Below are 26,077 nucleotides of genomic sequence, written 5' to 3'. Positions count from 1 at the left end.
CCAGCCAGAGGAGCTGGTACTCATGCACGTGCATCTCCCACTATTCCCTGTCTCCTACTTCACAGATGGTGCTGGACCCCGTAGCCCCCTCCCTACCTGCTGCCCTGCGCCTCCTCCATGCTGTCCCCTCGACTTCTCTAACCACCACCTGAGACGTCACTTCCAACTTTTCACTGGGCTAACTCTCGTTCATCCCTTAAAACTGAGGTCAAGGTGATCTTAAGTCTGAAGGCCAAGAATGAGGTGCTCCTTAGCTACTCCGAGCGATCGCTTTGTACCCATTAGAAAAATACCCTTTTCTACAGCCTGCTCTCTGCTGGGGAAATTAGTGTTGTCACGATTATTGTAGGAAGATGTACCGTGGTTCCAAGGGAAATGGCATCTGCCAGAGTCATGTACCAGAGCAGAGACCCTGTCCTCAACGTTCATTATCTAGGGTCTCATCATACCCCCTGCTTCTCTGTACATCTCTATTTCGCACACCAGACTCTAAGCCTCTAAGTGAGGCCAATGAGTATCCCAGGGCCTAACACTAGGGTTCCGTTAGCTAAGCAAACATTCCTTGAATGCCTAATAACATTTTGCAAATTGAATGTTAATTGCTCATTTGTCTGTGCTCTTCACTAGTCTACAGGCTTCTTAAGACCGGACACACTTACCTTTTTATCTCCAGTGTCTGACTCAGTAGGTGCTCAATAAATCTTGATTGAAGGGATGAATGAAGGAATGAATGAATGAATAGGGGAAGCTCTGAAGGCTCTGATTAACTCTGTTTCAGTGCAGCTGGGGGGGAAACAGGAAGCTCGGACCCAGGAAACACCAAGTATTTTCTAACGCAGATTCTCAAAGTCCTTACACAAGCTTGACTGCTATTGGACCTCCATTCTAGAATCCCAGATGGCAGGGGAGAAGATGGCTCAGCTGTTTCCTCACTTACACTCTAGTGCCTCTTGTTACTACCAGGTGTTCTCCCTAATGGTATTCAAATAATAATAGTAATAACAATAACAGTGTCTGACGCTTAGTTTAACAGATGTCAGGGATGCTTTTAAGCACATTACATATGTTAATTCATTTAATCTTCTAAACAACGCTATGAATCAGCTACTATTGACACTCCCACTTTTCAGATAAAGAATCTGGGTATATAGAAGTGACTTGTCACCCAAAAAAGCTGAAGTTCTCACATGGGCACTTGGGCCTCAGCATCTGCTCCTAGCTAACTATGGCTCTACTAGCCTGGTCTCCAGAAGACCCCCACTCAAAGCAAAAAGGCTATAATTTGGAATTTCCATTGTGTTCTATCCTCTCCATCTCCAGAAAATCTGCCCAGGGCTGCTGGGTCCTGTGTTTCATTCTCACAGATTCTACTGAATGAGAGGGTGTTCAGCCCCCTTAGCCTATGATAATTGGTTCAGAGTAACTATCACCACCTAAAACGGAGACTGGAGTTTTTTCCCATCACTGCTTGAGCCCTGTCCACACTGCTACCTCCAAGTGCTGTTCCAGTGTGCCACACTTCATCATGCTGGAAGAAACAAAGTAAATTGCCTCTGCAGTAGCCCCACTTTAATGGGTTGGCCAAATGGAGAAAACTCTTCGTAAGCAAAGCAGAGTCCCTGGGAGTCCTTAACAAATTCTAGAATCTGGAAATAGCACCCGGCTAGTCTCGGAGTTTGTAGTAGAGTCTTTTCTTTCTTGAAAGAAAGGACAGAAGGCTTGTCAGATAGGCTATACCCTGGATGCAGTAACAGTGGAAACTAATTACCAGCCACACCTTCCTTCATCTACCCTTTGGTTTTGCCTCCAACAATGTTCCCTAGCCAGCCAGTACTAATTTTTATCTCTTGGTATCTTATACGTAGAGGCGCTTTTTCAGAAGTTTTCCTGGTGAAGCAAAGGGTGACTGGGAAGCTCTTTGCCCTGAAGTGCATCAAGAAGTCCCCTGCCTTCCGGGACAGCAGTCTGGAGAATGAGATTGCTGTGTTGAAAAAGTGAGTGGGGTCTTAGGGTTGGTCAGGGACAACTGTGGGACCACAACATTTCCCTCATGAATCACCCTCCAGAAGGACTGAAGCTGGATTTCTACACCCAAAGGCATCACTCCCTTTGATTGAGTTGATGAGTCCATTTGATCCATCAGTTAAGTTTAGCCAGACAGGTGTCTTGACTGCTGGGGAGTGGGGAGGGGTGGTGAGAAAGGGCAGCAAATTGACTAGCAAAGCAACTGGTAGGAGACCTGGATTGCGCACGTAGACTAGAGAGTAGTTTGCTCAAAGGCACAAAAATCATTTGAGGGCCAATACCCGGAAGAATCAGTAATTACATAAGCAGAATAAGATTTGGAAATTAGAAAAAAAAAAAAAAAGATTCGGAAATTACCTGAATTGTACCAAAGTAAATGTAGGTTCAGCATCTAACTATCATGATAGAGGCCCCACTAACAAACCATCAAGTGGCTACAACAGGACCATATAATATATGGTCCTGTATATAACACTATAACGTATAACACTGTGCCAAAAGTGTACTAGGTGTCAGGAACACAAGCATAAGGCTGACAAAATTCCTCACCCTCAGGAACTCACATTTTCTGGGCAGAGACAGATAACAAACTCTGATCCCACCGAACATGAGCCAATGGCAGCAGAAGGTGAAGTCTGGAGAAGACAGATTCATTTTGCCTACATGTGTGTTTTTATGAGTATAGGGTATTAGGTACATTTTCAAAGAAGAAGGACCTGATTGATGAGCAGAATTTGATGGAGACGGGAGAGGCAATGCAGAAAGGGAATTCAGGCTGAGAGTAACACAAACTTTTAACATAGAATTGTGAAAGTGCAAAGGATGTTAGGGAAAAGTCATTGTTGGGAGCCCCTGAACTTAGAGCGAGGACCATCAAGGGACAGGAGATGGAATCAAATGAGGCCTGATTATGAAGGGTGTTGGATACCATGATAAAGAATGCTGACTTCATTCTGTGGGCAAAGAAAAGTCATCAAAGGATTTTAAGGAAGGGATCACCTGATCAGATTTCTACTTTAGAGCCATCCCTCTTAAGGATGGTAGAAGATGGATTTGATGCCAGCCTAGAGAATGGGAGACCAATTCTAAGACTTTCTCAGTAATCTCAGCAAGGGCTGAGAATACAAGCAAAAGTAATAGCAGGATCATGTGGCAGCAGAAAGACTGGATTCAAGAGAAAGAAGTGACTAGATTTGGAGTTGGCTGGTGACAGCACAAAAGAGAAAAGTATTAAAAGTGATGCTAAGATTGAGCAGTTCAGTGGAAGGTAATATCACTGTTTGGGATAGAGAACCAAAAGGATGTGCAGGCTTGGAGGAAATAGAAAGAAATTTGCTGGAACCTATTCAATCTGTGTCCTCCAATCTCTACATGGAGGATGCAGGAGAGATCCATGGGCTCCAGAGAGATCAGAGCCGAGATAGCAGACTCATTGAGAAGAAGGACTATGGTGGTCCTTCTTGCCATTGCATTGTAGCATCAGTCCCTAACAGCATAGATGCTCAGTCAATATTTGTTCAATAAATGAACCATTGACAAATTAATGTTAGCATTGTCAGCTTGTAAGTGTGGTTGAATCCATCAGGGAACCACTGTAACGGGTCTATATTTTTAGAAATTAAACTTAAATATGCTCACTACTGTTTATTGTATGTTTATTATTCCCCAGGCACTATACTAAACATTTTACGTGCAATTATCTCTTTTAATCCTGATATAACCCTATGACAGAGGTGTACTTTATAAACCAAGAAGTTGGATTTAGAAGATTTGAGAAAGCCAGCCAAAGTCACCCAATTCATAAGTTTCTCAGCCAGATCTGAACTCAAGCCCAACTGACTTAGAGTCCAAATCCTTAACCCCCGTGCTGCACGGCCATGAGTTTAACGTCCTAGAAATGTTCCTCCTGGACAGGCTTGCATAGAACTGCTGCCTAGGAAGCCAAGCCCCCCAGTTAATTCTTCTGCTTGTCTTGGCCCCTGAGTAATCCCAGGCAGAGGGAATTTAGAGCAAATTTTCCTGAACACAGTGCTATTGACATTTTAGACCAAATAATTCTTTATTGGGTTGGGGGCTATTCTGTGTGCATTGTAGAATATTTAACAGCATTCCTGCCTCCACCAACTAGATGGCAGTAGCTCCTGCCCCCTCCCCAGTCACAATATCTCCAGATACTGCCAAAATGTATCCCGAAGGACAAAAGAACCCCTGACTGAGAATTGCTAATCCAAGATATCCCACAGAACTGACCCCAGAAATCAGCATCTTTCCTGTACCTCACAATATCTGGAATAATAATTTTGCAATGCTCCTTCCATGGTTACCCATGAGGAGGCTTAGCTAACCTGATTGTCTTCTGTTGCACTCCACTTTCTTCAAGAATGTTTCTGAAGGAGATCTGGATACCCATTTTATAAAATAATCTAGTTTTGGACGTTCCCTTAGCCTTCTTCAGCTCTTTTAAACCAAAGAGATTTCTGGAGTAGCAAAAAAATGTTGGTTCCTTGAGGGCAGAATGATCAATTATCCATTCAAAAATATGGATTGAACACTACTCTGGCATCTTTTCTCTAGGATTTCATTGTAACTGCTTATTTATTAGGAAGGCTTCACAAGGATCCACTCTTCCTACACATTGTCATCAAAAGTCTCTAACAGAAGTAAAAGTCCGGTGGGCTGGGTGTCCATTCTTTGTCTGGATCACCTACACCATATACCATTCACCATGAACCTTACTCTCCCCCAGGATCAAGCATGAAAACATCGTGACCCTAGAGGACATCTATGAGAGCACCACTCACTACTACCTGGTCATGCAGCTGTAAGTGAAAGGTGACCCACTTCCTCCACAGGTCTCAGGGGGCCTTTGAGGCCTAGAGGACACTGCTCGGTGGTGAGGGGAGTGTGGTGATCCAAAGGATAAGATCAAAAATTAGCAGAGCACCTGGGTGGCTCAGTGGTTGAGCATCTGCCTTTGTCTCAGGGTGTGATCCCAGGGTCCTGGGATCGAGTTCCGCTCCTGCAGGAAGCCTGCTTCTCCCTCTGCCTATGTCTCTGCCTCTCTATATTTCTCATGAATAAATAAATAAAATATTTTTAAAAAAAAGATCAAGAATTAGCTAAAGAGGTTCTCAAATGCCAAGAGTTCTCAGACTAGGTATGCTACTGGTCACAAACATGTTCTGTGTGGACTGAGGGGTAAATCCAGGACTGATTATTGAGATGATCTGTACCAGTACAGCCTTACCAGTTGTTAAAATATTTTCTACAAGTCAGCAAATAGCTGGAACTCCAACCTATCCATCTTCCCCTGTTGCCCCAGCTGCTCTCCTCATACTTTCTGGACCTTCCCACAACCCCACGGTTGAAGGGCATGTCCAGAACCCTTCTCTGGCACCATGGCTTGAGTCCACTTTGACTCGTCTTTCTATGTCCACCCAACTGAATATTAAATGTCCTAATGCTGGAGCACCTGGGTTGGCTGAGCAGGTGGCTTTTGATTTCATCTCAGGTCATGATCTCGGGGTCCCGGAATCAGGGTCCCTCATAGGGCTCCATATTCAAGAAGGAGTTTGTTTGAGGATTCTCTCCCCCCTCCCCCTGCTTGCTCATGCACATGCGTCCTCTCTCTCTTTCTCTCTAATACATAAGTCTTAAAAAAAAATAAAAATAAATGTCTCAATGCCACTCCAGGGTAAAATTACTGTGGGATTAGAAACCACAGGTACATAGATCTCAATTCGATATAAAAAAGAAGACTTTCTCAAAAGACATCCATCCAAAAAGTTAAAAACAGGCGGTAATCATGTATGCCCATCTGTAGGACACAAATGGCACCTCACTAGAAAAGTCTCCGCATCATTGTCATATATAAATAGGAGTTCTGGCTGAGAGTGAATGCTGTAGGAGTGGGTTGGTGCTCCTGAGGGCTCAGCCTTGGACTCCGAGAAACTTCTATTTATAAAGGACACACACGCACACACGTCACTCGGCGATCTCAGTAGCCAGAAGCAATAGTTTTGACTGACAGGCTGATTCCTCAGATACTTTAATGAGCTAACTTGGGCCTAAGCAGCCTATTAGCTCCGAGGCTCACCTGAGGCCCAGTGACTAGAGGAGCAGGTGGTCAAGGAAGTGAGGTTGGGCTGGGGGTGGTGGTGGGGGAAATAGAACAGCACTAACAAATGAGCAGGAACCATGTGGCACCTTAATGAGGCCAATTCAAGGGGATTAGCACACATTTAGACGGCTAAGGGGAGACAGGGAAGTAGGCAGATGTAGATGTCACTGAAGAGTCGCAAAGCCTATGAGAGTGTGAGCTCTAGGACTCAGGCCATTCCAAGTCAGGAATTCCTAGCTGTGCATAAAAACTACCTTTCTCATGGGTGTCTAGCTCCTATAGTAGAATCCAGAGCTTCAGGACAGCAACAAAAGCAGTAGAGTGGTGTGCATTTTGATTAAAGAAATTCTCCTTCCTCGTTACTGCATGGTCCTATCCTGTGTGCATGTCGGTATCCAGTGCCCCGGAACAGTGAGAAGGGGGCCAGGACTGTGAGAGAATTGGCTCATGGGAGAAGTAGGCTGGACTGTTTCGTCCAGAGAGGGCCTCAACTGAGCATTTCACTGTCTTCACATACTGGAAAACATTCATGTGAAAGAAGGGTTTTCTTGCTCTGCATGGCCCCAGTGGGTGGAAGTGGCATCTGCTGGCTGAAACTGCAGGGAGTGGGTTCCAGCATAATATAGAGAAATATTGAGAAGGTGCTGAAAGACAAAGCAATCTTCTTAGGAGGTAGTGAGTGGTCTCCCTCTGAGGTGTTCCAGGATGGACTACAAAACTTCTTGGCAAAAATAGTATAGATGGCATTCAAGAGATGGGGGACAGACTGGATCCTAAAGCCCCTGAATCCTGAGATACCATACCATTGGAGTCTTCAAACACCACTACAACTCCACCCATGATTCTGGCTTTAGGTAGCCCAGTTGTCCACAATGAGGAAAGAAAACCTGACCCAAGCACACACAATTCATCTCATTCATACACCTTCTCTTTCCTGCCTTGGCCTGATTTCAGTCTCACGTCTCCTTTTCATTGTGGCTCCCTGGTCCCAGGCCAGGAAAGTAGGCAGCTCCCACTAAGTGATTATTGGCTTCTTGCTTGACTCTAGCCAGGAGCATTTTGTATTTATTTTAAGGAAAGGCCCAGGGAGAGGGTAATGGCCCAAAGAAATGACTCCCTCGTGATACCATTCCAACACCCAAAGGAGATATTCTCAGAGTAAAGTAGACCTCCCTGCCCAGGCCATGAGCACCTGCCTGTTCCACCACAGTTGTGTCTTCATGGCTACAGAGCAAATAGACTTATCTCCCTTTGACCTGAAATAAGACCTGGATTCCTGCGCTTGCCCCTATGCCCACAGTGTTTCTGGCGGGGAACTCTTTGACCGGATCCTGGAGCGGGGTGTCTACACAGAGAAGGATGCCAGCCTGGTGATCCAGCAGGTCTTGTCAGCAGTGAAATACCTCCACGAGAATGGCATCGTCCACAGAGACTTAAAGGTGCCAAAGTGGGAGTCCTCAGTGGGAAACAGAGAATGACCCTTTAGGAAGCTGCCTGGGTCGTGGGCAGCCTAAGCCCCATAAAATGAGAGGGTTGGACTAATAGACTCCTAAGGCCCCTTCTGCCCTTAGATTACTTAAACAAATCTTAAATGATTGAGCAATCACTGCTGATTTTCATCTCAGCCTTTTCCTGAACTTTTTACTAGGCCTCACCCTATTAGGATACCAAGATAATCCACGTGTTTCTTAAACCTAGCCACGGTCCAAATCAAATGTAATAAATACTTACTGGGATCAGCATTGCATCAGGCATGTACTAGACTTTGGAGAGATCAGAGACAATTAACTTTAGTTTGGTTCCCTCAGTCTTAGAGTAGCTGGGGATGAGGAGAGGGTGGGAGTAGCACATTAGTGGCTATAAAGCTGAGCACATGAGGGTCATAAGCAAAATACAGAGTGTTCGGATATGGGGTTGGGGGCTGCAGTAGGAAGAAGGAGGGAAGAATTGGGGAAGATGAGCCTGACATTGAAGTCAGGAGCCCAGAGCTCAGCTTCCTAAGAAATTATATATCAGGGGAGGGAAAGAAATACATATTTCAGATGATTATATCCTATATTGCCTCACATTGCTCTTCTCCCACAGCCTGAAAACCTGCTGTACCTAACCCCTGAAGAGAATTCTAAGATCATGATCACAGATTTTGGTCTGTCCAAGATGGAACAGAGTGGAGTCATGTCCACTGCGTGTGGGACCCCCGGCTACGTGGGTGAGTCTGGGAGTAGGAGGAAGGTTGACCAGTTGGCTGTGTTCAACTTCATGGATATTTAACAGAGAGGGCTGGTTCTAGGGACACAGGGCTCAATTTCAGGGGCAATCCAAATAATCCATAATGATCCATAATGAATTCAAGCTTCAGTATGAAGCTTAGGGTAGATCCATGTATCTCTGAAACTACCCCTCCTGCTCCCAAACCCTACATCTTTAGAAACAGCCTACCCCTGAGCTCTTCCCACAGCGCCTGCCTATATTTGGCTCTCATTTTTGCACACAGATTCCTGGCTTTGTCTTTCTGGCTAGACAAGGGGCAAAGACAAGATCATAAAACCAGAGATTGTTGGATTGCCAAGGAGTTGACCACTAGCCCCCCCTTTTCCTCTCTCCCACTTCCAGAGGAGACCTCAATGCCCCAGTTCTTGGTATCCCAGAGGCATAGTGTTGAGTTTAGAACTGAGGAACCCAGGCATGCCTCCCCAAATATATTCCCAAAGAAACACCCTAGGAAACTGGCAAAGGTGGGGCCTCCTGCTTAAACAGGAAGCTTTTAAGGCCCCCCAAAAAAGTAAAAGCAGGCAAGTAACCAGGTGGAAGCATTCCTGAGATCCACAGAGAGGAAGTCAAAACTCAGAGCATCCGCCCCTGCCCTTTCCTTTTAGCAATTTATCACCTGCTTGAGGATGGCATGTAGGAAGGAGACCTCTAACTTCATAGAGGAAATCTGCTCTCACCCTCAAAGAGAGCTCAGTCCGTATGTATTGAGTTCCACTGAATACAAAGCCCTGGTATCTGGGATAAATATAGAAGGTAGCTCTCTACTGCTCCCAGACAGAGGACGACATGGCTCATTTTCTCAAGGAGCTCTCAATCTGATAGGCCAGACTAAACCTCACCCTCAGAAGGTAACTGAGATGGATGGGACAGTTGTGACCTGCCCTCTAAGAATTCCTCATTTAATGTAAAAGACTATCTCTTCCCTCAGGGAGAACCCCATCTAGTAGGACAGAGACTGCCCGTATATTGCAGATATCCCCATCTGAACAGAGACACACAGCTCCAGCCCTGGGATGCCCTATCTTCATGGGGAGACATAGACTTGCCTTCAGACAGTATTTAGCCTGATGTAAGAGTCCTAGGCCCTGTCATGGGGATCTTCCAGGCTGATGGAGGAAGGTTCAGTCTGATGGGAGACCCTACCCTAGGAAAGGTTTCATTCTTACAGAAACACTACCATCCTGGGGGCTTTCCTAGTCTGCTTCTCTAAGCCTCTTCCTGACCTTTGACCCTTGCCCCTCAGCCCTCTCTTCTTGTCCCAGCCCTGACTCTGCCTTTGGTTTGCTGCAGCTCCGGAAGTGCTGGCCCAGAAACCCTACAGCAAGGCTGTGGATTGCTGGTCCATTGGCGTCATCACTTACATACTGTGAGTAGAAGCTGGCATTGGCTCAGTTCCTGGGAAATCTCAGAACCTGCTCATCCTTTTTCTCCCCCCCCCCCATCTTAGCTCCTCAAGCAACATCCACCATCAAAGCATGTGCATGTGCATGTGCGCACGCACACACACACACACACACACACACTTACCCATGCACACAGCTCCAGAGGTTTCTGTCCTGGTCTCCACCAGACAATTAAAACAAAGCTCAGTGTGAACCCACTGTTCAGCCATATGGTTCTCTTCTTCTTGCACTCCCACCTTCATTTACTCTTTGTTAATGTGTTGAGTCCTGCTCTGTGGAATGAGCAATGAAGAAAGGAGAGGCCAGGCCAAGCCAAGTTGGAAGCCAAGTGGGCAGCCAAGTGGGCACAATGTTCACATCTCAGATGTTTCTCCTGGCAAGTCCGCCCAAAGCAAAATGATGGCCTGAATGAACCTGGTCATATTCTTGGGCTCTCCTTTCCAAACCTACTCATCACCCCTTCCCCTCCATCCCTCCTCATCTACAGCAGCTTCTGCTTTTAGGAAAATAACCTATTTATCCCTTTGTATGGACTCAGTTCTTTATTTACTAAGCTTATGTTAAATAATTACTGTCATTCATTCGTGTGCTCAACAAATATTCATTGACAGTCTATTCTGTGCTAATCACTGGTTTAGGTACTAAAAAACAAAGAACAAAATAGCCTAAAAAAATCCGTCACGAAATGTACATTCAAGCAGACATTCTCTCATCTGTCCTAAGATATTTTATACATCATCTAACTGCAGGGAGGCATAGGAGAGGCATTGAGAGCTTGCAGGAATAATGCATAAAAGGGCCTTCCACAGCTGCCTGTTCCAACCTTTGGCTCCTGCATAAACACTCAATGGGGCCTGCATCATTCCAGAATCAGGCAGATCCATGTCCTGCCCCTACTGCTGGTTGGGGATCCTAGTTCCTGCCTGTGTATGCAGTGGAGGTTGGCCCAAGGAGACTGGGGTCGTTGAGTAGCATGCTTCCTTCTTATTTCACTGCAGGTTGTGTGGGTATCCCCCCTTCTATGAAGAAACTGAGTCTAAGCTTTTCGAGAAGATCAAGGAGGGCTACTATGAATTTGAGTCTCCATTCTGGGATGACATTTCTGAGTCAGGTAAGGCTAGCAGGTGTGAAGGACAAGATAACAGGCTCAAGGCAAAGGCTGCCAAGAGAAAAGAGTGTAACAATGGATGACAGTCCTGGCTCTTGAAAGTCCCCGGGGAATCTTAGAGAACAGGCTGCCAAGGAAAGTGGAGAAATCTTCATCTGGCTCAAAGGCCAAAAAAATTATTCGCATCTAAGCTTCATGCTTTTGTTTTCCTGGAGACAGAACCACAGCCTCTCTGGTAAAGTAGTTTAGAGGGGGGCCCGGAGGGCAGAGGCAGGCACTAGGGAGTGTTCCAGGCAGGAGTGGCAAAACCAAGGCCAAGTTTTGCCTTCATTATATATCAAGACTGAGAGCATGCAATGCCTGTGTGTGTGAGAAAAGGCAGTCATTACATGTCGTTGGGTCCATCAAGTGGAAAGCAGAGGTGGGCCGAGGCAGCACTCACGTGTGCCCACGTGTGGGTGCCTGCCTCTGAATGGTGCAAATGCATATGCTTGTGGCATGCAGGCACGTTGGGGCCTCGTGATAAGAGCTGTATATGCAGCGCTGTGTGGGTGAGGCTACGTAGAGCCTCTCCTTGGTGGTTTATGGTGGGTTGTTGTTAGGTGGCTTGGATTTTTTTTTTCCTAAGACTCTTAAAATTGCCTCTTTGGAAAATTAGCTAAAGATGCATTCATTGCCACCCACCAGCCCAGAAGTGAATTTCCATCAGTCATGAAATCTGGTCCTCAGTTGTATCTCTGATTTCTCCCCTCAGCCAAGGATTTTATTTGCCACTTGCTGGAGAAGGACCCGAATGAACGGTACACCTGTGAGAAGGCACTGAGGCACCCCTGGTGAGTGAGGATGGGGTGGGCTATGGACCCTGGCTCTGTGATTCCCAAATGCCACGATGACTCATTCGCATGGTGTTTCCCAAGAGTTTGCTTGCCCTGAGCTCTTTACTCTTGCGGCATCCAAGGAGCATAGACGTGTTGATCAGGTCCAGATGCAAACAGCATTTAATGACACAGGTTCTGACCCAAGACTGGCAGCTGTCCTATCAGTACTAGGGTATAATACTCACTACTAGCTACTCAAGAAGCATCCAGAAATAGGCAGCTCCGCCCTGTCCTTGAGAGCATCATTTCACTGTGGGGTCAAAACCTGTTCTGAGTGAGGTGATTTGTGAAGAATCACAAAGCAACCAAACAGTGAAATGAATAAATGACGTTGTACAACACTGTTTTTCCATGCTAAGACCCCCGTGCTCAAGATTCACAATAGTGCCTCACGTCCTATCACGGCAAGCCTTGATTCGTCTACCTTTGCAAGTTTTCCCTAATTTTTTACCTCTGACTTTATTTCCCCCAAATTCCCAACACACCTTCTCTGTTCCAGAAAGGCCTAAAAGCTGTATTTCTCTCTCTATTTTCTTTAAAGATTTTATTTATTTATTCATGACAGAGGCAGAGACCTAGGCAGGGGGAGCACCAGGCTCCCCGTGGGGAGCCCAATGCAGGGACTCGATCCCAGGACTCTGGGATCACGACCTGACCTGAAGGCAGATGCTCCACTGCTGAGCCACCCAGGCATTCCTGTATTTTTCTTTGTCCCTTCCCCTACCCCATATCCCAAGCTCTTTCCAACTTCCACCTTGGGTCACATCATTTTTACCACCTAGAACATTCTACCTCTTGCCTTATACGTAGCATCCCTCAGGATCCAGACTAGTTTCTGCCCTTCCCTGAAACCCTGACTTCTCCAGGCCACGTTACGCCTCCTTACCATTCTTTATCCATGACACAGATTACCATGAGTTACTCTAGCTCCCAGCATGGAACAGGGCACCGCAGCTATGCTAGAAAGGGATCAGAGATCAGGGTCCCATCTGTCACTTCTCTGTGTCCCTGGTGCCTAGAAAGTTCTGTGTGTACGGCAAGTATCTGAGGAACACTTAGAGATGGATGTCCAAGAAAGGGGCCACCTGTATCAGGTGGCCTCATTAAGGAAGGCTTCTGGGAGCAGGTGGGTCCTGAGTAAATTTTCAAACTATAGGGTAGTGACAACCCAAGCACCCTCTGACACAGGGGCCAGAAAACTTTGTCTGTTAGAAGCCAGAAAATAAGTATTTTAGGCTTAGCTGGCCCTCCCACCTACCTGGCACCTAGTCAATCTGCCCTTATAGCATGGGGGCAGCCGTAGCTCATGCTTGAGCGAATGGGCTCATCTGTGTCCCAGTGAGACGCCTGTTTACAAAAACAGGCAGTGGGTAGATGTGGCCGACAGGTCATAGTCAGCCCACCCCACTATAAAGCAAGGTTTTGGTTTTGCCAAAGCATGGGCCGTGCAATGACCTGCCCAGGGGCACGGAGGAGCCCTGGCTGCAGCCCATCCCTGCTGTGCGCCACCCTTCTTCCGAGGCACTCCACTCGGCTCACCCTGGACCTGCATGCATGGCCCCCGCCCGACCCCTGGCTGGGTTCCCCCAGCTCCCCACTAACCAGGTGTCCCTTCTACACCCACAGGATTGATGGAAACACGGCCCTCCACCGGGACATCTACCCCTCAGTCAGTCTCCAGATCCAGAAGAACTTTGCCAAGAGCAAGTGGAGGGTAAGCTGCCCTTTCCGGGAGGTAGGCCGGGTGTTCTGAGCCCCTGGAGGCTGAGCCGGGGCCGGGCTGGGGTAGGGCCTGTTCCTGGGGCTTCTCTGCACCCTCTCTGGGAGGAGAAGTGGGCACATGAGTTTCAAGAGGCCACAGGGCCAAGGGAAGGCTTGAGCCCCGGTGCCCTCCAAGAACAGAGGTGGCCAGAGGCTGGTCTGGTGTCTCCTTAGCAAGCCTTCAATGCAGCAGCCGTGGTTCACCACATGAGGAAGCTGCACATGAACCTGCACAGCCCAGGCATCCGCCCGGAGGTGGAGAACAGGCCACCCGGCCCCCCAGCCTCAGAAGCCTCGAGACCTGGCTCGTCCGAGATCACCATCACCGAGGCCCCGGCCCCAGACGAGAGTGTGGCTCCGCCCACCCTGACGCGGCTGCCCTGCCAGCACGGTCCCCGGCCCACGGCGCCCGGCGCCAGGTCCCTCAACTGCCTGGTCAATGGCTCGCTCCGCATCAGCAGCAGCCTGGTGCCCATGCAGCAGGGGCCCCTGGCCGCCGGGCCCTGCGGCTGCTGCTCCAGCTGCCTGAGCATTGGGAGCAAAGGGAAGTCCTCCTACTGCTCCGAGCCCACGCTCTTCAGAAAAGCCAACAAAAAACAGTACGTACCTTCGGCCAAAGGCAGAGGCCTAGCCCTGCTCAGGCGACGGGGCTGAAAGAAACTGGCCCAACAGGGAGAGCCTTGTGTGGCGGCGAGAGCCCTGGATCAGGGGCGGGGCGGGGGGGGGGGGGAGATGCCTCCAGTCCCATCCCTACCACTCGTTGGGTGGCTGTTGGCAGATCCGTCAATGTCTCTGTTTCTGGTTTGCTCCCCTGTAAAATCGCGTTCACCTGCTCAGCCCATCTCACAAAGGTGCTTACAAGGTCAGGGAAGCAACGGGAGCTGCAGGGGCTTGCAGAAAGCGGAGTATGCGCAGTGGTGGGCGCTAGGTTTCGAGTCTCCGGAACCACGGTGTTTTGAGGGCCTTCGTGGTCATCTTTGTCCTTTCTGTGAGGGCCTGTACTCGATGGAGGGAGGGCCGAGTGGAGGCCACGCCGGGGGAGCCACGCAGCCTGTCCCCCCTCGTCCAATGCTCCACAGCCCGCTGCCTCGTTTACTTTCCAGGAACTACAAATCCGAGGTCATGGTGCCCGTGAAAGCCGGCGGCAGTTCCCACTGCCGGGCAGGGCAGACCGGAGTCTGTCTCATTATGTGATCCCTGGAGCCCACGCAGGTGTGGATTTTCAGGTGAGGCAACTCAGAGCTGGGGGGGTCTGGGGGGGTGCAGGGCCAGTGTGAGGGCTCAGGGAGGGCTCCCGTCCCAGGGGGGCGAGCCCGGCCGCAGAGTCGCAGGGACCTGATGCTGTGAGTGGCACCAGGAGCTGCGGGCCCACGCGCCCACCCAGACCCCCCCTCAGCACACGCTCCTGCCTCCAAGCTGCCAGCCAGTGGCTGGCGTGGGCTCCGGAACGTGGTCGCCTGCCCACCGGCGTGAAGGACAGGCGGCTTCGTGGGGCCAGGCCCGGGGTCCAGGGTGGGCTCCAGCTGGCCCAGAGCCCTGCTGATCACCTCCCCATCCTGCCCCAGGCCCAAGGCAGCGCTGCAGCCTTCAGGATGCAAGAGACAGCAAATTGGTGACGCGGTACTGTCCGGAGGTGTCACCCTGGCCAGATGCCTCACCCAGTCCCCATGAAGTCAAACTTGGAAGTTGACTGTTTTCATTTCAGCTGCTAAGTCGCCTCTCGCTTCTCTTCTTCTCTGTCCCGCCCTGAAAACCAGGGGCATTATTCTTGTCCCTCCCTGGTTTTCTTGTGCCCCGGCCCCTCCGGCTTCATGCTCGGTGTTGTGCTCAATAAAATGGACATATTTTTCTCTATGAGGCTTTGTTTGGTTCTTCTTCTTTTTTTTTTTTAAGATTTTATTTTTATTTATTCATGAGAGACAGAGAGAGAGAGAGAGGCAGAGACACAGGCAGAGGGAGAAGCAGGCTCGATCCCAGGAGCCCACTGAGCCACCCAGGTGCCCCTCATTTGGTTCTTAGAGTCACACGTGGCTCTGGGGGTTTCCGAGCCTGTGTGGAGTGGAAGGTGTACTGAGGGCTTGGGTTCAGGGTAGAAGCTGGCAGGGTAGGGGCTGACACAGACTGAGAGCGTAGCGGGTGCCAGGTACTTAGTGACGTGAGTTACATCTGTTTTTTGTTTTTGTTTTTTTTTAAGATTTTATTTATGTATTCATGAGAGAGAGTGAGGCAGAGACACAGGCAGAGGGAGAAGCAGGCTCTATGCAGGGAGCCTGACGGGGGACTCGATCCTGGGTCTCCAGGATCACACCCTGGGCCAAAGGCAGCGCTAAACCGCCGAGCCACCCGGGCTGCCCAAGTTACATCTGTTGACTCATTTACTCCTCACAACAACCCCCGGGGTAGGCTCTGTTGGACCTCCGGCACCCATTCCCCTAATGACTGCATTAGATGATCACGAATTTAAAGTCCGGCCCTGCCCTGCCCCATCTGTGACCCTGGGGGGACCAAGACAGCCTTCTGTGCCTTGGTTTCCTCAGTCGTCAAATGGGAACAGCAGCACCACCGACAGGAGATAGCCCAGACGGAGCATGTAGCACCAGGCTCAGTAAACAACTAGCATGGTAAATAGTGATCAGGAAAATGTAGATAGGATGCCCGGCCCACGGCAGGGCCCGTGGTTAGCACTGGCACATTCACGCCGTCTCCACAGATGCCACACGCACAAATGCACAACCATTAGCAACCTCTCTTAGAGATCCCAAGAGACACAGATTCCGCCTCTGGAGCCGTGTGGATGTGGACACAATACTTCCCTTCTCTGGATTTCTATTTCCTCGTCGGTGAATGGGAACCCGGATCGCCACTCAAAGACCAAAATCGCTTGTCTGGTCTCTCAAGGATGGGATCCGTTGGATCCTGGGGCAAAGGGGTCGAGTTGCCCCAAGTTTGGGTGACGAGCCAGCAAAGTGGGGCAGCCTATGCCTCATGTGCCACGAAGCCTTGGGCTTGAGCAGGGGAGCCCCCGGGAACCCCACGTGGGAGACAGGAATAAGCCACAAATGTTTACTTAATGCGGAGACAGACCGTTGTCTCCCTTTCAACATCCAGACTCCTTTCCAAAGATTTTTATTGGGCTTTTTGTTTGCACATCATTTTTTTGGTTAAGTTTGCGTGTTCATCCAGGATTCGGCCTCGAGGGAGATGAAGGGCAAGGACACAGCCCAGCCAGGCGCACCTCCCCTCGGGAGCTCCTCATCGCCACGACACGGCCCGCCTCCACCTCTGTCCCTCACATGTAGTTTCCCATCAGCGCGGACTCAGCTGCAGCCCAGAATAATCTTAACAGCTGCACACCAGGGGGGTCCGGGCTGTGCTTTAGGCTGTATAAAAGTCTCCTGGAGCTGTATTCCAACCCCGTCTGTCCTCCAAAAGTAAAGAGCGTAGATGAGCAGGGCCAGGGGCTGGAGGCCGGCCCATCACTTACAGGTGGCATAGTAGAGCACTCGCTCATTGATGTAGTCTCGGATCTGCTCCACGTGCTTCTCCAGCCCCGTCAGGTCAGCCGAGCGAAGCTGGATGGCCTGGCTCCCCCGAAGCAGCTCTGACTCCATGTCTGAGGGCAGATGGAACAGCAAGGGGAGGAGGAGGAGCTGGTGAGATACCCAAAGACGCCCACCCCTTCCTTCTCTTCCCACCCACCTGGAGGCAGCACCTGCAGGAGGAATCACCTGTGTGGAGCCTGGACACTGGGGCACGCCTCTCCGGCCTCATGGCTCTCCCCCACCCCCCGCATTCCTAGCGAAACCAGAGCCAGGAAGCCCCTACCCTCCTCCTCTGCTCTAGTTGGGACTCTCTCAGTTGTCTCCGACTGATGAGGGAGGCCACTGTCATCAAAATTAACAACCTATAGGACTCAGCTGCCGTCCCACCAATGACCCTCAAGTGGGCACCATGGCCAAAGAGCCGGCTGGGAGACCAGAATTCCTCCGCACTTTCCCTCCCCCAAATGCCACTCCAGATAAATCTAGTCCACTCGCTCTGGTCCGTTCTGCATAACACCACGAGACCTGTCGCCCTACACAAGAGGCCTTTCTACCACGCTCACGAGAGCCAGCACCCAGCCTCAGCCTCAACTCTCCTAGGAATAGGGAGGGGGTCACTGCCTCACAAGGCTCCAACCTGAGGCAGCTCTAGCTGTTAAAAGTCTCCTCACGAAGCCAGAATCTGAACATTTCTGCTTCCACCCAAGTTGACTCAGGGTCATCTCCTAGGGTTATGGGAATATATGTGCTCTGCCTCCCACAAGGAAGTCCTTTAAGTGTCTGAGGCCACATCTTCTCAGAAGAAATCTCCCTAGTTCCTCCACCCCTTCTTCATCTGACATGATTATTGAGCCTTCTCTACCTCCCAACCCTGGTCGCCCTCCCTCTGCTATGTGGAGGCTTCTCCATCAATCTAGTAGCCACCACTGAACACCATCCGCCAGGTGAGATCCCACCAGCAAAGTGTAACAGAGATGTTATTGGGCTGACATCCAGCCAGTGGGCTCCCACACGGACCTACAGATTGATCACATATTGAAATTTTAGCAGCTGCTATTGTGTTCCCTGACCCTCGCCCCCAGAGCCACCCACCCACCCACCCTATGCATGATCTTCCCCCAAATCCTGCAATGAAAGGTAAATTCCTGCAGACAGGTAAATAAATACCTGTTCCATTGTTCAACTTGAGCCTCTTCTGGTTGGTAAATGTGTCACATATCCGTGACTAAAGATTTTTAATATCCCTGAACCATTACTCCCCTTACGTTGGATGCTTTGTATTTACTCGCTCTTTCGAGAGCAGCAAGATGCTGCTGACGTACACGGAGCTCACGATCACTCAAAACCCTTGGGTTTTTTTCAGGTGACTAAGAGTTCACATTTGCTGATCACTTACCAGTTACAAAATGTTTTATCATTTTACCAGTTATAAAGTGTTTTCGGGTACGTGAGCCCCTGAGAAGCCAGCCCTCACCTGAACTGTACTTGCAAGTTTAGGCCCAAAAAGGCCAGAGTGGAAGATAATACTTCTCCTTCGTTCTCCCCTGTTAGTTTCAGCCCATCCTTGTAGACTTCTGAGATGGCCCTAGAATTCTGGTTCTGCGGCCTAGAGTATGAACGACCTGTTGCCACCCACAGGTTTGATAAATTCTTCGTCTTCATGTAAAACACTGATGGCCAAGGGCAGGGTGGGCACTGACCCAGGCCCCTGGGCTCCCCCATCCAGGTCAGCAGCTCACCCCTCAGGGATGGCTGGCCACAGCCTCCGATCTACCCACTGTCAGCTCACCAGCCCAGCCTTCTCCATGGTGTCTACCTGCCTCGCCAAACAGATTTTTGCCTGTTCTCTCTGAAATTCAGAGACATTCTGTTTGGGACATTCCCTGGGCACACCAGGGCACTGACCCATCATCACATCTTAGAGACTGAGCCCAGTCCCTGGAAATCCCTGTTCTCCCATCTGAAGAACCTCAGAGCCCTTTTGAAAAAACTACTTTGTGCTGCTGCCATATAAAAAAAAAAAAACAAAAAAAACGTTTGGATGGTTCCCTACTGCCTCCAGCACTGAGTCTACCCCTCTCGTGCTGGCATGGAGGCCAGCTCCATGGACCCAGCCACACCGAGCCCAGGCCACTTCTCTCCCACCCGTTCTGATCCTCATCACTGCTGCTGTCCTGGTCAGTGCTCCTGCCTCCACCTTCAGAACGTGTCTTGTTGCCTCCTACCCACCCCATCTCAGTGTTCCTGCTTTCCCTCACAGCCTCCCCCAGGCCTACACATCCTTCCAGGCCTATGTCAAATTGTGTCTTTCTGAACATTTCCTTCACTGAACATGTCTGAGGGAAATGTTTGTCCACAGAGAACTCACTATGCGGGCTCCTGTCACAGATCCCCTTGTGCTATTGAACAATTTCATTTCTCTTGCAGGTGACCAGAAAAATGGCCCCATCTGGATTGCAAGCTCTTGAGGGTAAGTCTTATGCACATGTCACATTCCCTACAGCCCTGTGAGGAAGTGCCTCATACTTCCTAGGTGCTTGGGAAAGCCTTACCTGTCTCATCCCCTTAGCACTCGTAGCTCTGACAAGGGTGGGCCTCAGAAGCCCTGGGTTAGGACCGGCCTCCTGGGATGCCCAGGAATCCAAGGCCCAGGACCGTCCCCTCACCTTTCATCCTGTCCATCATCTCCATGGTCTCCCCAAACAGCTCCTCTGCCTCCGTCTTGACGCTCAGGATCCGGCTGCCCTGATCCCCCAGCATGGGACTCCGACCCAACTGATCCTTCAACTCAGCATATTTTTGCTTCATCCTCTCAAATCCCTGAAAAAGGTCAGACAATCTCAGCACCACCATCCTCATCATCCAAAGTCCTAAAGACCTTTGGCTAAAGCACTCGATATCCTCCCAATCCCTACACAGGGATGAGGAGCCCGCTGATACTCCTCGGTGTGTTACTTCGGCCTGTGAAAACCTCTAGGCCCCAAACTGTACCTTACACTTCTTCAGTATTTCCCTCCCTCCATCTGTGACTCCTTTCCTTTCTCACCTAACTTCCCACACAGGGCCACACGCTTAGTTGACACTTAGCAGTGGACTTGGCAGCCGGGCCACTATCCTGGGACCATGGTACATGGGAGACCCAGAGGATGGCTCTCGGACCACCTCTCTGACATAATTCTGACAATGAAGGGACCCAGGTGAGGCTAAATCAAGACTGCCTGTCTGGGGTGTGTAGCCACGACTGGGGACAAGCTCTGGATTAGATGTCAAGGAACTTGCTCTGTAGGGGAGCTTTGGGCCTGAGCAAAATTATCCCTCCATCAGGAAAACCTGTTTTCCATCAGGTACACAGGGAGGGACTGGACTAGATCATCTGCAACACCCCGGAACTAGTTCCCCGGAGGCGGCCCGAGGTAGAGTCCAGATGCCAGTCAGGGTCAAGGTGAGTCCTGAAGCCTTTTCCAGTGATTCTAGAATAACATGCTCCAATTGCTTTTGGGCCCAGGGTCTTATAGAGTGTACCGAGTGCCCTCCTGCTCAGGACCCTCACCCTGGCTGGTGTTGCCCAGCACAACCTCCGCCCGCTCTCACCTCCTGGGCGCTCAGCGCCTGCTGCTCAGCGCCCTCTGAGAGCTGCTGGGCCCTCACTGCCTGCTCCCGCTGCTGCCTGGCCCTGCGGCGGAGCTCGGCCAGCCGCGCTCGGAAGTCACCCAGCTGCTCCGTCATGCTGGCCACCAGTCTTTCCGCCGGCCCCAGGACCTGCTGAACCTTTGTGGGGAAAGACACCTGGGTTGTGGTGGGTCTCACAGGCAGGGGCCTCGTCCTTCCCCTGTCCAGCGCATCAGGCCACCTCCAAACGGGACACCAGTACTCACCACTATCCCCCTGCTGATCTCCCATCTATCTGTCCCCTGGCATCCAGGCCCCCTCCCTCTCCTGCTCAGCTGATCCCCTACCCCCTCCCCTACCCCGGCTGCAGCCCAGAGCCCACCCCTGGCCTTCTGCACCCAGCCACGGGACCAGAAAACCAAGGGCTCAAAGCCAGGTCCAGAGCTCACAGGCTTCCCTCTTTAGGTCCCCTTCCAGGTCACCTACTGGCATTTTCTATATCTTGGGCCTGAATCTGTTCATTCCCAAATATGGCCAAAGGAAGCCACACCACCTCACCTCAGCAACCCTTTCCTGGATGAGCCGAAGGGAGCGGCTGGTGCCTTGCATGGTGTCCTGCGCTTCCTGCAGCGCCACCGTGCCCTGGCGCAAGTTCCCCACCACGTCCTCCACCTGGCCCTCCGCTGCGTGGGCTCGGCTCCTGCGGCCCGGGGAGTGGAGGGCAGATAAGAGAAGGGGTGGACGGTGAGCGGATCGATGTGCAGCTTCACGCACTCACCAGTTCAAGAGAATACCCTGCCCAGCCAGGACTAAAAAGGGGGTAGCTTTTCTCTCCCGGGCCCCCGCCAAGCAGATGTGATGAGTGTATTATACCTGAGATGCCCTTTGGGCACAGCCTGTCATACGGAAGACGGGGTCACGCCGAGCAAAGTTTACCCTGGCCGCTGTTTCTTGTCTCACCAGCCCCCAGCACAGTAAGCACCTCCCACTTCCTGGCCCTCTGCACCCCCCTGACAGGTACTGATTCTCTTCCCTCTTCCAGCACCCAAAGGACCCGGGGAGCAAAACACCAGCCCAGCCCTGGGAGGGAGACGCTCAGGTCCCCGGGTCATACCTGGCCTGCTCGGCCGCCGCCTGGAGGCTACGGGCCCGAGCAACGTCCTGCTTGGTCTGCGACAGCACCAGGTCCACGTTGGGAAGCCTGGCGGCAATGGCCTGGATCTCGTTCATCTTCCGCAGGACGGTGGCAGAGTCCGTGGGCAGCCACAGGGCCAGCACGGCCTCGCTGACCTCCTGGATGGTGGCCGCATCAGTGTCAGGGTCTGGAAGACAGCGGCCGCCCGTCAGACCCGGGGAGCCTAGCCACCTCCCCGAAGAGCAGGGCTCTCTCCGGGCCCGCACCCGCGCAGGGACACTCAGGGGCCCATTCTCGGAACTTCCGGGCACGCGGTGGGTGGGGGATGACTGTGGGCACAGCTGTGGCGACGAAGTGGCTGCCGCTACAGGAAACTGCAGGCTGGTGAGAAGGAGGTGGTGCCAGACAGCTGGGACTGAACAATGCCTGGAGCGCAAACAGAATCAGCCCTAAACTGCGGAGAGCGGCGGGAACCAGGCCCGCTTCCCTGGCACGTAGACCCCTTCCGCGTGCACCTCCCCGCGTGCACTCCCCGTGTGCACCCCCTCCCCGTGTGCACCCCCCCGCGTGCACCTCCCCAGGCCAGAGCGCTCGTTGCTGCAAAGACCGATCAGGTCTTTGCTCAAATTCACCTTCTCAGAGAGGCCGGCGCTGGCCATGCGATCCAGAATCACAACCCTCCCTCTGTGCCAACACCCCGGGGTCTCCTTCTCTGCTTTATCTTTCTCCCTGAATGTGAACAGGGGCGTTTATCACCCCCCCCCAAGTGCTGAGCCCTCGACTCATGGATCCTTGCTTTCCTTTACCCCCTACCCCCCAGAAGCCCCGTGACAGCAGGGACTGGGTGTCGTCCGTAGCCCCGGCCCCTGCCCCAGCGCCTGGCCCACCGAGGCGCCCGGTGTCTGCAGAGTGAATGAAGGATTCAAGGGCCTCCAGACCCAGACCTCTCCCCTATCATTCCAGCAAACGGGGGCAAAGCAAATGGCTTCTCTAAGCTCACTTTCCAAATCTGTGAAATGGAAATAAGGACCCGCAACCTGAAGGGATGAGATGAAACAATCCATCAGCAAGGATTTCACCACCCGGCTCTGGGCCAGGGAGTAAAGGTCAGAGGTACAGAGGTGGGGTCTCCTCCCTCCCACCTTTACAGATTCCAGGGATTGATGGGGTAGGGGTGGGGGTGGGGAGGGGGCGGGGAGGGGGCGCCTGCCCACCCAGATGCTTTGTCCTGGTGCTTGAGGCCAGCAGGTGGGGAACCGAGACTGCAAATCAAATCAGACTCAGTCCCTGTCCTCACGGAGCTCAAAACCTAGTGGGACAGAGGGGCATCTGGGTGGCTCATTTGGTTGAGCATCTGCCTTCGGCTCAGGTCGTGATCCCAGAGTCCTGGGATCGAGTCCTATGTCAGGCTCTCTGCTCTGAGGGGAGCCTGCTTCTGCTTCTGCTTCTGCCTCTCTCTGCATTTCATGAATAAATAAATGAATTCTTAAAAATACAACCCAGTGGGACAGACAGGCACATAACCAAGGAAGGCCCGCCTGAGGGACTCGGGTGAGCACAGGGAACTCAGATGGCCACTGGAGGAGCGCCCTAACCCAGTCTGATGGGGCGGGGAGGGGGGTGTTGGGCTATGGGGGGCTCCTGAAGAGTGGGCCAACTAGAGGATTCTCAGAGGAGGCAGAGGACTTAGCCAGAGCAGAAGAGGTGGGGCACAGCGGCACAATTCAGAGAGGAAAAACATTAGGAAAAACTGCATGTGTGTCTGTGCATGTCTGTGTGTCCATCTAATAGTACAACCATCTAGAGTGTGGATGAAGAATGAGAAGAATCCTACCCACATTTCCCTCCAAGCTGGACGCCCTTGGGCAGGTTACTTAACCTCCCTGTGCCTGGAGCCCTCCTCTGCAAAGTGGTGGGCAATCAGGATTAAATCATCTAATACCTGTGAAGCACTCACGACAGCGCCGGGCACTCAGTGAGAACTCGATAAGCCTGAGCTGTGATTTCTGTTAATTCCATTTGAAGACCTCGGAAAAGGCCACGCATCCTCCGTCCTCCACAGCCCTTCCACGCATCCCCCCACGCGGAGCCTGCCCACAACAGCAGCAAGCACCTGCGCCCCCTGCACAGCACTTTGGACACCAAACCCCACTGCCATGGAGACTGCAACAACAACCGGGGCCCTTTGCAAGGGTCCTGCCTCTCTCAGGCCCTGCTCCTTCTCCCTGCCCCTGGTCCTGCCGAAAGACTTGACCTGAGACACGCATATAATCAACAGGACAAAAGGGTCCCCATGGCCCAGCGACTCCCCACCTGTTCATGTGAGCCCAGGCTGTACCCCAGAGCCTTGCCTCCCACCCCCTGGTCAAGGCTGATGCCATTCAGCCTCACTAGGCTCTGCTTGGGGGGAAGACTTCCTCATCTGTGAGTCCAAACCCCAAACGTGGGCCTGCCCCTTTGTCCATGTCTCTTGAGCACCATGTCCTTGCCTCCACTTACCCCCATTCTGGGGTTCCCTGGGAGGCCAACTCCAGCCTGGCCTCAGGCAAGCCATGGCTGCCAGCAGATCCTCCCTGCCACTCTCCAACCTGCCCTCCACACTCAGGAGGGGGTTTGGGCCCTTTTGGAGCAAAGGCACAACAGTAGCCAGAAGAGCCCTGTCGTAACACCAAGCCCTCAGCTCCTATTAACTGGGCTCCCAGCCAAGTAAATTCCCGGGCAGGGACCAGAAATCTAATAATATCAACTCATATTCCTGAGGCAACGTTAATTTTTTAAAACATGCTTTACATCAGTTACTAGGTTCCCCAGAAGAAACGTGAAATACTACCATCCTGGTTTGCAGAAGCAAAAGATGAGGAAAAGAGAGAAAAGCAATCCGCTCAGAAGTCACAGGTTTCCTGGGTCCTCCTATCCAGGGGTCTCTCTACTCCAGGGCAGCAAGAGAGGGGATCTGGTTCATTTATCCCTTCAACAAAGACTGGGTGCTTTTCTGTGGTCCTGTCTTATGTTGGGTGCCAGTGACACGGTGAACAGACAGACAGACATTCCCTGCCCTCCCGGACCCTAGAGTCTGGTTACGAGACTAATGAGACACGTGTAGACAAATGAACTTGGCAACCACAGGCTTGGAGCAGTGTGATGAAGGTCAGATGATGAAGGTCAGATGTTGGGGGGCGCAGGGGAGTGAGGCGGACCAGATAGGGGGGTCGGGAGAGGCCCCTCTGGGGAGATGGTATTGAAACTGAGACCACGAGGGGGGGATAGAATTGGCAACCTTGGAAAGAGCATTCCAGGCAGAGAAAGAGCACATCCAGGTCTCTGAGGCAGGTAAGAGCCAACCTGGTCAAAGACGGGCAGGGAGCAAAGCAGGGAAAGACACGGGGCCACACCCAGGAGGGGAGCAGAGGCCGCGATAAACCGGAGAATGAGGGAAGGCCAGCACCCGTGGGCTGTGATCCCACTTGCACATTTTTCAAAGATATCTGAGGATGTTCTGGTGAGAGTGAGCCATGGAGGAGCAGGGGGGGAGGAGGGAGCGTAGCTGAAGGGCTGTGCTCGCCATCCAGTTGAGCTGTGGGCACCTGGCCCCGGTGGCCTGAGCTGAATGGAGGAGGCAGCCAGCTGATGCTCTGCACTGGGGACAGGCATCGGAGGGGCTGGCACCAGGCAGGAGTCCAAATATCGGGGGTGGGGGGCAGGCTCACCTGACAGGAAGTCCCGGACCTGCTGGATGAGGAACCGCATGCGCCTGACATCCTCCTCCATCTGCGAGCGGCTGGTGCTCACCTGGGTCTCCAGGCGCTGGGCGTCTGACTGGACCTTCAAGGCGGCTTTCTCAGTGGCCCTGATCTGCCAACGCACACGCTAGGTCAGCAGGGCTCGAGGCCCCAGGAGAGCCCTGCAGCAGCCCGCAAGGATTCTGTGGGCGCCCGCTACCCCAGATCGACCTGGGAAACACTGGTAGCTAACCTGGTTTGGCTCTGCAAGAAATGACCTGGGAGTCAGGGGGAAAAGCCCAAAACGTCGGCCCCAAACTCTACCTCTCTCTTGATGCGGGGCCGCAGACAAGTTACCTAACATCTCCTTTTGGCTTTTGTCTCCTGACTGTAAAATAAAAACTAACTCTGGGGCAGCCCTGGTGGCTCAGCGGTTTAGCGCCGCCTTCGACCCAGGGTGTGATCCTAGAGACCCTGGATCGAGTCCCACATCGGGCTCCCGGCAT

General features: G+C 51.8%; 2 protein-coding genes across 4 annotated transcripts in view; one reads left to right on the top strand and one right to left on the bottom strand.

Moving 5' to 3' along the window:
• The window catches only part of CAMK1G (calcium/calmodulin dependent protein kinase IG), a 30,393-nt gene extending 14,973 nt beyond the window's left edge, over window positions 1–15,420 (top strand). Inside the window, exons 3-13 of the mRNA XM_072831193.1 lie at window positions 1,866–1,994; window positions 4,772–4,846; window positions 7,446–7,584; window positions 8,231–8,354; window positions 9,707–9,782; window positions 10,818–10,930; window positions 11,682–11,760; window positions 13,432–13,519; window positions 13,741–14,165; window positions 14,670–14,792; window positions 15,132–15,420. Of these exons, the coding sequence (XP_072687294.1) occupies window positions 1,866–1,994; window positions 4,772–4,846; window positions 7,446–7,584; window positions 8,231–8,354; window positions 9,707–9,782; window positions 10,818–10,930; window positions 11,682–11,760; window positions 13,432–13,519; window positions 13,741–14,165; window positions 14,670–14,760 (1,339 nt within the window). The 3' untranslated portion in view covers window positions 14,761–14,792; window positions 15,132–15,420. The remainder of the gene's footprint in view (window positions 1–1,865; window positions 1,995–4,771; window positions 4,847–7,445; window positions 7,585–8,230; window positions 8,355–9,706; window positions 9,783–10,817; window positions 10,931–11,681; window positions 11,761–13,431; window positions 13,520–13,740; window positions 14,166–14,669; window positions 14,793–15,131) is intronic.
• A 1,256-nt stretch (window positions 15,421–16,676) lies between these two features.
• LAMB3 (laminin subunit beta 3) overlaps window positions 16,677–26,077 on the bottom strand; it is a 50,667-nt gene continuing 41,266 nt past the window's right edge. For all 3 annotated transcript variants that reach the window (XM_072831187.1, XM_072831188.1, XM_072831186.1), the window contains 6 exons: window positions 25,560–25,704; window positions 21,832–22,039; window positions 21,276–21,417; window positions 20,700–20,876; window positions 19,775–19,928; window positions 16,677–17,179 (listed from right to left, as the gene is read on the bottom strand). In XM_072831187.1, the coding sequence (XP_072687288.1) occupies window positions 17,043–17,179; window positions 19,775–19,928; window positions 20,700–20,876; window positions 21,276–21,417; window positions 21,832–22,039; window positions 25,560–25,704 (963 nt within the window). In that variant the 3' untranslated portion in view covers window positions 16,677–17,042. The remainder of the gene's footprint in view (window positions 17,180–19,774; window positions 19,929–20,699; window positions 20,877–21,275; window positions 21,418–21,831; window positions 22,040–25,559; window positions 25,705–26,077) is intronic.

The sequence above is a fragment of the Canis lupus genome, chromosome 6 (assembly GCF_048164855.1).
Source record: "Canis lupus baileyi chromosome 6, mCanLup2.hap1, whole genome shotgun sequence".
Taxonomy (NCBI): Eukaryota; Metazoa; Chordata; class Mammalia; order Carnivora; family Canidae; genus Canis; species Canis lupus.
The sequence above is the reverse complement of the archived record's forward strand: the minus strand, read 5'-3'. Positions and strand labels throughout refer to the sequence as shown.